General features: G+C 37.0%; 2 protein-coding genes across 2 annotated transcripts in view; one reads left to right on the top strand and one right to left on the bottom strand.

Annotated features, from left to right (window-relative positions):
- The window catches only part of LOC129580347 (elongation factor-like GTPase 1), a 59,167-nt gene that overhangs the window by 274 nt on the left and 44,759 nt on the right, over positions 1-14,134 (top strand). The window contains exons 2-6 of the mRNA XM_055470683.1: positions 60-286; positions 470-703; positions 804-1,765; positions 1,835-2,880; positions 3,053-3,166. Of these exons, the coding sequence (XP_055326658.1) occupies positions 60-286; positions 470-703; positions 804-1,765; positions 1,835-2,880; positions 3,053-3,166 (2,583 nt within the window). The remainder of the gene's footprint in view (positions 1-59; positions 287-469; positions 704-803; positions 1,766-1,834; positions 2,881-3,052; positions 3,167-14,134) is intronic.
- Positions 3,373-14,134, bottom strand: part of LOC129580352 (uncharacterized) — a 32,800-nt gene continuing 22,038 nt past the window's right edge. Inside the window, exons 2-6 of the mRNA XM_055470688.1 lie at positions 10,273-10,356; positions 8,291-8,352; positions 6,994-7,072; positions 4,874-5,024; positions 3,373-4,699 (exon numbers count right to left, since the gene is read on the bottom strand). Of these exons, the coding sequence (XP_055326663.1) occupies positions 4,086-4,699; positions 4,874-5,024; positions 6,994-7,072; positions 8,291-8,352; positions 10,273-10,356 (990 nt within the window). The 3' untranslated portion in view covers positions 3,373-4,085. The remainder of the gene's footprint in view (positions 4,700-4,873; positions 5,025-6,993; positions 7,073-8,290; positions 8,353-10,272; positions 10,357-14,134) is intronic.

The following is a 14,134-nucleotide window of genomic DNA, read 5'->3' as shown; positions in this document are numbered from 1 at the left end:
CAGGCTGTTGATGTGTGAGTCATTTTGAATCAAGCTAATTTCATAATATCTTGAAACAGGTATTATTTCACAACGGATGGCCGGCCAGTTGAGGTACATGGACAGCAGGCCCGATGAACAAGAACGAGGAATTACGATGAAGAGTAGCTGCATATCGTTGTTATTCAACGATTTTAGAGGTTCCAAAGATGATTTTATCGTCAATTTAATTGATTCACCCGGTCATGTGGATTTCTCCAGTGAAGTGTCAACGGCGGTTCGATTATGCGATGGTGCTATTGTTTTGGTATGACAATTCAGTTGTACGATGAGTTTTTGAATGAAAGATTTTTCTAATCGTGAAAAATAATTTATTGTGAAGAGAAGTGTCAATATTGTTCAGAAATTTTCAACTGATAAAGCTAATCCGATTAATTTAATTCAAAAACCACCTTTTCTAACCCTGAATCGTGAATGTTTCCATTTTCAGGTTGATGTTGTTGAGGGTGTTTGTCCACAAACTCGAATTTGTCTAAAACAAGCGTACATAGAAAATCTCAAACCGATTCTCGTGTTGAACAAAATCGATCGGTTAATTTTAGAAAAGAAATTTACGCCGCTCGATGCATATGTGCACATTTCACAGGTTCTTGAACAAGTCAACGCCACCATGGGAAATATATTCGCATCCGATGTGTTGCTCAAGGAAGTTAAAACCAGTAATGTGAGTAACAGATTAATTTAACGATCGTTTATTTGATTTTAATTCTTCCTTCTTTTTATTTCCATAAATTGAAATTGAACCATTTTCTCTTGAATTCCAGACCGATCATGTGTCCGCTTTGGAAGATTGTGATGATTCCTCAATTTATTTCACACCTGAAAGTGGAAATGTAATATTCTCCTCGGCCATTGACGGTTGGGCGTTTCGTGTGCGTGATTTTGCTGAATTATACGCGAGTAAATTGAATATTCCCGTGGATAAATTGGAGCAAGTATTGTGGGGTGACTATTACTACAACACCAAAAAGCAGGAATGGTCAAAAGGTGCCCAAGAGAAGGCAAAGAAGCCAATGTTTGTGCAATTTGTTTTGGAGAACATTTGGAGCTTGTACGAAATGATTGCAGTGCGAAAGGATAAAGAGAAGATTCCGAGCATTGCTGAAAAATTGGGTGTCAAAGTAACAACACGAGATCTACGCTCCACCGATCCAAAGGTGCACATTCAAACGATATTCTCACAATGGTTACCAGTCGAACGAACACTTCTTGAAATGGTTGTACGTATGTGTCCGCACCCGGGTAAAATAACCGATGAAAAAGCCACACAATTAATGTGCTCGCTAAATCAAAACTTCGAAGCGCTTCCAGCCCAGACACAAGCACTAAAATCTGAGTTTATGAATTCAAATGCCGAGAGTAAAACTGTGATTGCCTTCATTTCGAAAATGATTCCCGTCGACAAATCCATTTTACCTGAAAACAAACCGAAACCCCTTACCCGAGAACAAATCGAAAGAAGACGAGATTTGGCGAGGCAGAGACTACAGCAGCGAAATGAAGAATTGGAAGCAAAATTAGCCGGAGTTTATTTGGACGAGACCAATTCGAATGACAGTGAACAGGAAGAGAAACCTGGAGAAAATAAAGAAAAGCCAGAAGAAGTGGCCAAAGTGGAGGAAAACAACATTTTCATTGCATTTGCTCGTGTCTACAGTGGAACATTGAAGAAAGGCTCAAAAATTTATGCAATGACACCCAAACACGATCCCAATTCGATTATCGAGTGAGTGCACATTTTCTAATTAGAATCAATTTTTTTTTCGAAACATTTTTATAATTGGTTTTATTTCAGTTTGGCTAATGCAACGGAGTCGCCCTACGTTAAAGAAGTTACAGTTGAAAATTTGTATTTATTAATGGGCAAAGAGTTGGAAGAGCTTGAAGAAGCACCTGCTGGAAATATCGTTGGAATCAAAGGTTTGCAAGATCATGTACTTAAAACGGCTACGCTATCGAACAATCCATTCTGTTCGTCGTTTTGTGACCTCACCATAATGGCAACGCCAATTTATCGTGTTGCTGTTGAACCGAAGAGTATTGCCGACTTGCCGAAGTTGAAAAAGGGGTTGAAATTACTGAACCAAGCCGATGCCTGTGTTCAGGTGATTGTTCAGGAGAATGGCGAACATGTGTTGGTCACATTGGGTGAAATTCATTTGGAGCGATGCATCTACGATTTGGAACGTGAATATGCAAAATGTCCCGTGAATGTGTCACTGCCAATCGTTCCGTTGCGCGAGACAATTGTGCCGCAGGCGAAAATTGACATGGTCAATGAGGAAATCGTTCTGACTGCCGAAGAAAAGAAAGCCGATAAAAGTGTTACAGTTCAAACGGCAAATCAACGTTTGAAAATGCTGGTAATTCCATTGCCCAAAGCCGTTACCGATCTGCTTGAAACAAGTTACGAGCTCTTGAAATCAGCCACACATGTCACCGATTTATCAGATCGTTCGAAAATTCGACTAAAAGAATTCAGGGAACAGATTACATCGGCATTCAAAGAGAATAACAAACAACACGAAGTCTTTCAACGGAATGATTTAATCGATCGCATTTGGGCGTTTGGACCAAAAAAGTGTGGAACGAACCTTTTGGTCAATTTGACCGACTTCAAACATCAAAATGTGTGGAGTGGTTTTGAAGGAACGAACAAGGAAAATGCCGGAGACGAACGAGATCCAAGATGTGACTTAGAAAATTCATTGTTGAACGGCTATCAATTAGCTACTTTATCTGGACCATTGTGCGAAGAACCAATGCACGGTGTTTGCTTTTTAATCGAAGAATGGGCTGTCAAAACTGACGAATCAAGTTTGTCAATTGGATCAGTTGCCGGTGAGTATGGTTGGGTTAGGTGCCGAATATAAAGTGATTTTAGTACTTTTTAAAGACTGATCTGGGCAATATATTCCGTTTTAATATTCATTTTTGAAATGTCAACTCGTTTGATGATGATGAGAGAAGTCAAGATAAATTGATCAAATTTTGTATTTTGATGCCTCGACAGGTCAACTGATATCCATAATAAAAGACACGTGTCGGGAAGCGTTCCAAAATCAACCACAACGCCTCGTCACTCCAATGTACAGCTGCTCAATCGTAGTTTCAAATGAAGTGTTGGGTAAGTTGACAATTTTTACCTTCTTCTTCCCACCTTTTTCGTTCTATTTTTCCATTTCACCTATTCTGCTGAATCAATCAAAACACAATCCATCCAATTCCATTGTACTGCAAATCCGAAAATTAACTCAGGCTTTTTCAGTTTGCCGTTTTATTAAAGAAGACGTTATATGCATAAAAGAATCGATCTTATGAATTTAAAACTTAAATTGTATTTTTAAATCATCGTTCCACGTATTTCATGTTGATTTTTGCTCTGCTTCTACTTGTATCATCATCATCATAATCATCATTTTAAAAACAAAATCGCCTAAATCGAAAATTAATTTTAAAATAAATTAATATAAATTAGTCCTTAATATAGAAACTGTTACACAAATTTATCGGTTAGTTTGAGTGTATATGTGTGAATGCGTGTTGATAATACTTCTGAAAAAAAAAAAATTGTTTGTAGTCTACGATTCGAAAGTGTGTGTATATTTTCGAGACTCGCTTCTTTTTCGTTTTAAAATAACTAAAATTAAGTTGATTTTTTTTTTGATGATTTCATAATTTTTAATTGTTGTTTCCAAACCATTAAATTGTTTTTGTTTTTCGTTAGCAATTTGTAGTATTGAAAATTGTTTTTGATTCTTCTGTTTAAAACACACAACGTATGAATTGCGTAAAATGACGACGTGGCGACGGCGACAGTGGTGGCGGATAGGGAGAGGAGAAATGTGTGGATGGCATTTTCCTTGTGTGAATAGTCTTTTATTTTGTCATGTTCAAGTGTCTAGAATCGTTCGTCTTCATTGCCATGATTTGTTTAGCATAATTTAAAAAAAATTGTATTGTTCTTGCGAAAATTCGATGGTGAACACAGCGACATTCAGTTCAGATCAATGTTTTTTGTTTACTCTCCGGATCGGCATTGATGTTTAGTCCCATTGAATGTCTTTGATTTGTTGGCTAATCTCATCCCATGGAATGTCTGGCCAATCATCACGTTTGCTTCGACTATTTGATTCGAACATTGCACTTTCGTCGGTCACATTGCTGCCGTCGCCAGTGTCCCGTTTCTTTCGACTTGATGTCTCGGTGGCTGGTTCCGTTGGTACACTATCCGTCGATGAAAATGTTGTACTATACGAACTGGACGATGCATCGAATGTACTCGATGGAACTTCCTCTTCTTCTTCTGTTGCTGCTTCTTGCGAACTTTCATTCGATACATCCTCTCGAGTCTCCGAATTTGATGGAATTATACTGATTCCTCGGGTGGTGAAATCGGCCGAATCAAACGATTGAGTCGAAAGATTTGCACCATTTTCGTTTGTTTTTTGTTGCGCCGATAGCTTGGAGAGTGTATGCTTCTTGAATCGATTGTAGTACGATGTTTGCGATTGGAAGTATTGATTGCGCTTTGGTGGAACTGGCCGTTGAATGTGCAAACTAGTGTTCACCTCACCCGTCGGTTTCACACACATCATTCCAAATACACGGATTCCCGGAACACTTGCATACGTTGGCTGATCGTGCGCCATTGGACCCTCTGTTTGAGTTTTTTTGGAAGAAAAAACGAAACAGTTTTTGTATTTTATGATAAAAAATAAAATTTCTCGATGGGATTTAAGAAGAAAAAATGGAAAAATCCTCATTTTTCACTTGAATTTTGAAACATTGACAATTTTGTAAGATTGAAAAAGTGATCAACGCTTAAACTCACCCAAATTATAGGCGTCTGGACACTTGCAAATCACCAAATAGTGTGATTTCCCCGTTCGAATATTCTGCAATGCCAACAACGACCAGTCTCGTGGTGTACGGCATTCCCTCATTTCGGTTGTCGCCTCGCATGTTTTCGCCAATGTGATAGCCTGACACAGAAAAAAGCGAAAATTGAAAATGGCATCATACTGTCAAAGCACATAAAAAGCTGTCGAATTTTCAATTTATCACATCCATTGAACGGTCCATTGTTTCATCGTCACTGACGCTATACATAAATGTTCTGAGGCCAAACGAACAGAAAAAAATCGAACACGCCACACGTTTATGTATCGATATACGGCTGTGTGTCGACAAAGGCGTAGTTTTTTAACCTTTTCATTTTATTCCAAAACTAACTCATGACCTAATGAATTGCTACTTGTATTACGTTTTATGTGTTATATGTAATCGTAATGTAAGAGACGAGAGAAAATAATACAGGACGCCAGCCGATACAGCAACAGCAACAAACAAAAGAAAAAACCACACAACCACAACTCTGGCGGCATATTTATTCAGTACACTTGAATTTAAACAAAATAAAACAAAAAGAAAAACCATTTTTCTTTCTACATCGTTTTTCGTCTATGGCTCTGTTTTTCTGTGTCTACTTTTTTTTCATCGTTGTTGTTCTCTCCGTTTTCTTGCTGTTAATATCTGTGCATATTTTGTTTGTACGAGCTCAAGAGTGTATGTAGACATAGAAAAAAATGGGAACTTATTGAGAAGCAGCGCTCGAAACAATTCAATGTTCGAGATGTTCTGTTTTTTTTCTTCTTCTTTTTTTGTTGTGTTTAGCTGACGTGATTTTATGTTTCATCTATTCCGCTGCTCCACCGTCAAAAAGCTGTGTGTGTGTGTGTGTGTGCTTGCTTTTTTTTTCTTCAAAATATTTACTCTGTATTTATGTGTATGACCTAAATCTTATCATTGCTTGATTACTTTTATTCAGCTTCTCGATGAAAATGTATAAATTACACGTACGAATATGCACGTGTTTGTGCTGTTTTCCCAACATTTGCAACAAAACAGACGAGAGAGAGAGAAGAATAAAATGAACCAGAGTGCTGAACAACAGTAAAAGCGATAGAAAAATTCACAAGATTTGTTTATTGAGCGGGAAAATAAAGCATATATAACATGAATGCATATTGCAATATGCACAACAATTCATAAGCTACACAAATCTTTAGGACAGAGCCGAAAACATCATTTTTCTATATTGCCATTTCCATTCGACGACTGTCGAAGTCTCTTACTATCAGCCTAACGCTGGCTGTGTCTCTGCAAACGATCAAAACGAGCGAATGAGCGAATTGCAACAATGTCGATGAATGGCGCGTTGTTACGGCTTGCTCCGCATTGCACTGCGATTGCACTGATGAGACACAGAATCGAGAGCGCACTTTAGCGCACGATAATGATGATCTAACAATGAAAACTGATGGCAACAAAAAGCGTGTAATAAAGATAGAAAATTGTGTAGGTACGTAGTCATTACACGGCTAACGATGATGAATTTGATAAACTAAATTATGATTCTCTTGAAATAATTCTGTGTTCTCGCATCGTAGAATCTGATTTGTGCTTTCTTTACAATTCTGCGCGTTGCTGGCTGGCTGGTTGTCTTTGCTTTCATTCGACAATCGTTTCCATAATGAACGGCTCAAAATCTAGCAATTTATTAAGCTCTCTTTTATATCGATCGTTTACTGCGTTTCACTTCTTCTTTTCCCTCCCTTTCTCCTTCTCTCTCTGCCTCTCGTATCATCAATGCGATGCATTTACTCCAAATCACACAGAAAAGTGACATGAAAGCTGCATCAATTTTTTTTAGTGCATAGCGCCCAGAATGTCTTAACGTGTCTGCGGCCAAATTGTGTGTGTGTGTTTCTGCGATTTTTTTCTCTCGTTTGGCACGATTTTGATTTTGTCTTGTCAACGTTGTCTTGCTGCCGCAATGATTTTGCAAAGTGAACCACATTTCGAAATTGCGGACTGGAGGCGAAGTTAATTTGCAGCAAAAAGAAAAGAGTCACGTTGTTTCCTGGTTTATATTTAGTATACAGTACTTACCCGCTTTTGCGGGTCGCCAATCAATTTCGTCGTATGCAAATCATCCTCGTCAATACTGGCCGAACATGGATCGCGATATCTGGAATTTAGAAATCAACAGAAAATATGAATACAGAATGAAGGAAAAAGAAATACAACGACCAACTGCAAAATTACCATCAGGTCACAAAATAAACATCATAATTTATATCACAAAAGACCGTAACAATAAATAGAGACCACTGTTAGATCGAGAGAAAAAAAGAATTGATTGAAGAAGTGGCGTTCTTTGGTTTTGTGTATTTCACACGATCTCGCAACAAGTAATGGTAAAATGATCACGCAGTCCATATTGAACCAGATCTGTCACGTCAAGAAATGTTCCGATCCCAAGACAAAAGTGAAAAAACACTAACCTCTTGAAAGAAATCAATATATATATATATATATATATTCCGCCCAAGTGGTACAATAGACTTATAAAAAAGGAAACAGATTCCACCGGTTTCATAGCGCGCACTCTCCATAGAATGAAAGTTTTTGAAATTAATTGCCTTTTGGCATTTGAAAATTTTGAATTGTCTTTACTCGCGCTTGTTGTGTGTGTGTTTTGCGATGCCAAAAATTTAGTTTCGAACGATTTATTACTGGAACTAACACCGTTTTATTGATTGCAAGCTGGATTTGCAAACGGGAAAGATCAAGTTTTCTATTGAAAAGTGTTTTATTTTTATTTTTTGCTCGTCTCTATTTGTATGCACGTCGTGTAGGCGATGAGCAATGTGATCGTGTAAAGAAATCTGTGAGTGATTTCGGTTTTGGAAAAATCAACAACAGCAACAACAAAATAAACAGCACTTTGGATTCAATGAGAGAATAGATAAAGCAGATAAAGGCATTATGACACTAATTGCTTGAAGTTTTATGTTGGCTTTGACAAACCGACATAAAAAATCGAATGCAATCGATCGTTCGATCGTTCTCGTATGCACGCCAATTGCACACGAATTGCAAATGAAGCGGCCACGATCGTTCGATTGCACACAGAAAACAGCCAAAGCTATTATGCCAATTTTCCAATGTAGCAAACGAATTCCATCTAACTTCAATTTGTGCGTTGTTGTTGTTATTTCTTTATTTCCTACTCCAATTCGACGAGAACATTGATTCAAATCAAAAACGTGATTATCTTCTGTTTCAAATCATACACAAACAAACAAACGAAACGAATCGAGTCCGGGCAACGATCGATCAGTGAAAAGAAAAGCATGCATCTTACTCATGTAAATTAGAAAAAAATACGTAATCTTTTTTTTACCTGGATGGACACGCGCATAATGGTTGCGTATAGTTGAGTCTCACGTAAACAGCGTTGCATACCTGCGTGTTGAAGCGGAGTAGGAAAAAGAAAAAAAACATATATCGTTAAGAATAAGAAGAACAAAACATTTCAGTTGAATAAAATTGAAAATAATAGAAAAAAAACGCGAGAGAGAAACAGAGAGAGAGAGAGAGAGAGAGAGAGAAATGCAATCACAAAAAGTATCAAATCTAAATCAAATGGACGGAAATGCAAAATACACCGGCGCGCCGCACCCAATCACAATTTACGATCGCCGGCCACTCAAATCGTAATCCGATCCAGCAAATCAAATCGTCGTCGTCTCCATCGTCTTGTTGTTGCCGTCGTCCACATTTCAAATTCGAATGGCGAATGACTTGATTCAGTACACTGTAAAAACGATGGTCTTTGATGCGATGCCAGTGCAAATATGCAGTAAATCGAACGAAATTATAAAAGTCCATTTAACGATCGATTGGCCACATTTCCGCATACAAAATTCCAACAAAATGAAGAATCATTCTAAAATACCTGGCACAAATCGTTGCACTGCAATTTATGTTTTTGGTGGATGTGTGCTTTTCAGAATCGGAGCAATAAAAAGTGCTTATTTAGATTAAAATCAAGACCCATATCGCCGAGGTGTTTTTTTTTTTGCTTTTATCACATTTATATTAACGGCTGGTTGCTCTAGCTCGAGCCTTGTCATCTTCTCGGCAATTGCTGTTGCTGGAGCTCTCGTTGTTGTTGTTGTTGTTGCGAGCCACCTCGAGCGAAAAATCGAATCAGCGGTCAACACAAAAGACATCGTAAAAAGTGATTTCATCTCACGGACATTAACAGCACATACACACCACGACAAATTGCTAGTTTGAAATTGATGTTTTTTATTGTTTTAGTGTCTTTATGAATAACACTTGCGATGCCCGAATAAGCATTGGCTTTTTGGTGTTTGACATGAACTATTTTTTTTCTCTCCCGTGTTTTTTGCTTTGTTCATAAGGGAACATTATTCTGTTATTATTGTTATTATCAACACCATAAATATATAGAACAGTGAGCACCGGTCCGAAATTGATTTTCTTCATTTTCTGCTTTGTTGTTACCTCTTCATCATTGTAGTTGCCGGGTTTTTCTTCTCCCGGTCTATCAATTTTCTGCTGCAATTGGCCGCACAATAGTGATTGAATCAGGTCGAGCGCAAACGCGAGCGTGCAATTTGAAACTTACACAGATTCAATTTAGCCAATTTTCAGTCATATCATTTTTCGAGGCAAAGTTCAATTGATATTGACCTTCTTCAATTTCACCGCACCGTATCGTATCGCATCAGATAGAAATAATATTTCGTTTGGCTCTAATGATAGATTGTTGATATGGGAATTTCTCTATATATTTTTTGCGTTTGAAATGAAAGTAAAATGGCGCCGCTTTTTTTCACTCTTCCTCCAATATCATCGTGCTGCTGCTGCGTGCCATATATTCAAAACAATTTTTGCGGGCCTCGGTTCATGTAATCGCATTCGTTTATTCTATGGCATAAACTAGTTTAAATTCGTCAATGGAATATGTGTATTATTTTCGATTGGGTCACATTAGTTTTTGCTCCGTTTTCGGTTTATGTTAACTGTTTTTCTGGCTTCACTGCTTTGTTCACGGCTTTTTGCCGTGAGCATGAATTCTGTCATGAATTTTGTTCGCTGATTTTCCGGCGATAGCCCAATTCGGGCACATGAATGAGTGGCGAATCTTCAGGAACGATTTGACTCTTGTCCCTCAACTTACTATTGCTATTTTTTCGGCTGGTTGGAGTTTTACTGGCCTTCACTCGTAAATGTGATATCTTTATGTGCTTTTCTAATTAATTCGCGTCATCATCGGTTTTTTCTTCATTGCAATTTACTTTTACTAATAAAATGTTCAATAAACTCATTTTTTCCTCCATTAAATTCATTTACCTGTTGAATGGCGCACTCGGGCAATACGTAAATATGTTGATTATGAGGATAAAAGTGATATTTAGTCGGCTTTATTGATTGTGGCTGCAAAAGAAAGATAGAGTGAAAAAAACCTAATTAGTTTTTTTTTATTAAAACTCATTGGCTTATAAATCGAAGTGTATGTGGGCGAAAAACCCATATAAACGATGTGAAGTGTGCTGATTTGCTTTTGAAATAGGAAAAGCCGTATGTAAATATCGAAAAAAAACTTATCAAAAAGAAAGGAATTTGTGTACGAGTTTTGTGCCAACTGTGGCGAAAGGAAGTAATACCACTCTTCAAATTCATCGAACTTGTTACACCTACGTATTAAGCGAGCGCACACACTTCCACAGTACACGTGCTGTGTATGGTAACCAATCAGTCGCGATAAATCATTTCAAGTTCAATCTTGATTATTATTGAAAAGTTTAAATACAAGGAAAGTGGCTTGAAAACCTATATAACACGATTATAATAATAATAATGTGCCGGAATGTTTTTTCGCTTCTTCTTCTTCTTGACTTCAGTTTGCTGAAATGATTAATTGATGCAGCATGCATCGGTCGATTCAAGTCGAGTCGAGTCGAGTCGACAAAACAAAGAGAAGTGTTTTGAGTTTGAGACGGTTAATGTAAACAGAAAATCACACGATCGACATGCAAGACGAACGGTACAAACGGTGGTTCATTTCTGACTAGCGGTAGTTGTGCACTGAAAAACTTATCGATTTATTGCATTCATGTGCCGAGTGGCAAATCCATCTGCATATTTCATGACTGGCGTAACCCAATTAACTTCAAATGAATCTTTTTCGTGTGCGCTTATCGTTAATGCGAATAACGTGAGAAGAACGTTTGTTTAACTACTGTGTGCACCAAAACAACGGTGTAATGTCGGCGATGACCCGGCTCGCTTGATGTGTGATCTTTTGCATTTGATTTCCCACGTTGCCCAAAGGATATTTAATTATTGCTAAAAACACGCTTCAAAACAGTCAATTTTGTGTTGCTTTTTTCCGCTCTTTCGAACAACAAAACAATAAAATACAAAGCGAAAATTTCAAATTCTATTAATTGCTTTCGTTGAAAATTGCCAATCACGTACACACGGGCGCAAGTCATTGATTGAAATGATCGCTTTCAAGATCATACGCTTCCTCACGGTTAAAAGAGAAATTCATGCACACTATTTTTTGGTCTTCGTTTTCTACCATTTATTCCTGGTAGCACACCACACGAAATGGCGTGTGTGAATTCGAACCGCAAAAATTTGTCAAAATGAACATAAAGCATTTGCAATAAATCATTTGAGTGTAATCACATGCGATCACGAAACAAACGCGAGAACAGCACGAAAAACCGCAAGAGAAATATAATTGAAAATGAAAGAAGAAGAAAAAATTGTGTGGCTAGAGCGAACGGCAGCGGCAACAACACAGAATCGATCAGTGACAGATTACGATTCTCATTTTCACCTGGCGCCGAAGCCACCACGCACCGACATGTAGTGAACAATAACGTAATTTGAAATATAATGAAATTAAAAGGTTGCGAACCTCTTCGTCAAAATGGCATTGCCTGAGTGCTTCATTGAATTAGAGGGAAGCATGTTAAAAAGTGTGACTGCTTGCTCGCGCGTCGGTCCCTTTGTTTTCAGGTCGTGTGTATCGAAAATGTCGACGCTCGACAACTTTACCGTTTTGAAAATCACACCGCAACTTCTGCTAAAATGTCACTCTTTTTATATTATTAGACAGTTTTTGTCAGTGGCGTTTCTACGCATTTCCGTGAAATCGCTGCACGACACCAACCATTTTAAAATAACGAAAGCGAAACACATACAATTATCGCACTGCATTCAAATTCAAGATCTAGTTAATAATTTTTAAGTAGCCGTTTCGTTAGCAGATTCAGTGTTGATTAGCAGGCGAACGAGTTAATCTTGATTATTGAGTTTTCGAAATCCATTTTATGCAAATGAATACACTGATCATGGCTATGGAAACTGGCATCGTAATGGTAGAAATTTTCTTTATTTTTGTTTTGTTATTTTGTTTTTAATTGAGAGAGATTATTTTTATTCACATATTATCGCCTCAACATTTTCTCTTTTGTTATACGATGCTCTTGCGTAGCTTTTGTCTTTTTTCTTGATTTTGTAACTTAATTTTCGGTCTCATGCAGAACAATAAAATTGCCGCAGCATTTATTGCCAAATTCACAAATGAAAGTTCGAGAATGAACGATTTTTGAAAGTGAACACGACGAGCCCGAAAAAGGAATTCTAAATAATTTTTGGGAAAAAATACGGTTTACGAGCAACAGTTGTTATGGCTTGTCAAGTAATTAAAAGACGAAAAGTGAAAATGGCTTTCGATTTCGTTTGCGTTTGAAAAATGCCGCTCGAATGATGAAGATTTCCATCGCTAATTTTGGGGATCAAGTTTGTTTTTTCCGAGAAAAGAAACTCTTTCGAATTGAAATGAAAGAAAATGTCAACGATTCAATTTATTGCCACTTAAGGATCGTCCATATTGCGCCTGTGATTTCTAAATGCTGGGCACAATATCCAATTCATAAATTTCTTCAATAGAATATCAATTCATATCGCATTGGATATAATTGAGCGGCTATAAATGTTTGACCAAAGCTGTACCACTTCTTTGGCAGCGCCTTCCAGCCGCAATGAACCTCAACCATTCATCCGATATTTGTTTATTATTCAAACGAAGGGAAAAAATTCTATATGGATAACAAGCATTGATTCGAAAGTATGCATTTTTTTCGGTGTGTATCGAATTCAATAACATCAAACGAACATCAGAAAAAAAACGAGTTGATTTTAAATGCTGACCGAGAGATATTCAAAACATGCATTTGCGATTGCAGTGCTGAATGAATCGAATGAAGCGTTACCAGAACGTGAAAAATCAAATCTGTGAAATCTGCAGAAGGAAAACAAGACCGCAGAGCGTCGCTTCGCTCCGCTCTGTTCTTGAGATTATAGTTACTTATTCTATTTTGTTGTTTCACAACAAACCATTTTTTGACGCACTACATGAAATGTATTTCATCAAAATATCTTTGAAATAATATATTTATTTGCAACAAAGTACAAAAAAAAATCTCAGTTATTTCAAAAATGAATTACAAGATCTTGGTTTCATTTCTTTTTTGAAATATACTGCCTTTGGTTAAAATCAAATAAATAATATGAGCATAGATCTGAAGTCACTTTAATTCTGTTCAAGACCCAGAAAATACTGTACGAAAAAAGATTTAAATAATGTATTTAAAAAAAAAACATTTTATCATAAAAATTTGATTGGCGCTTTGAGATATTATGCTATTATTTGTCGTTACTGCAACTGTCTTAAATTAAATAAAAAATATGAGCATAAAATTCAAATTCACCATAATTTGTTTCAGTACTCAAGAAGTATTAAGTTATTAAGACAAAAAAAGAAAGCTCTAGATAGTAGCTCTACATTTCATGTAGTGCTAAAAATACAATTGGAAAGCAAAATGCGATTTGTTTTCGATGCCAGGCGATTTGAGTCAGCGCAAGTCGTACGTGCAAACAAAATCGGATGAATTTAAACAAAACGAAAAATAAGACTGAGAAGCCAACTGCAGCATTACTTTCTTTCAAGTTTATTGGAAGTTATTCTTTCCCTAGAGAATTTAATTGGCGTCGGCTTAAATAGTCTGAATAAATTGCACAAATGCAGAAGAACCAAGCCAAAAAGCGAAGTTCACATTTCACAAAAACACAAACACATACACACTTCAGAAAGTTCAAAAAATTATTATCGAACTCAAAACCAGAGAAAGAGAAA

Source organism: Sitodiplosis mosellana, unplaced genomic scaffold (genome assembly GCF_009176505.1).
Source record: "Sitodiplosis mosellana isolate CC-2019 unplaced genomic scaffold, AAFC_SMos_1.0 Smas_scaffold_1, whole genome shotgun sequence".
In the NCBI taxonomy this organism is placed as follows: Eukaryota; Metazoa; Arthropoda; class Insecta; order Diptera; family Cecidomyiidae; genus Sitodiplosis; species Sitodiplosis mosellana.
Note: the sequence above shows the minus strand (reverse complement) of the source record. Positions and strands in the feature narration are given on the sequence as shown.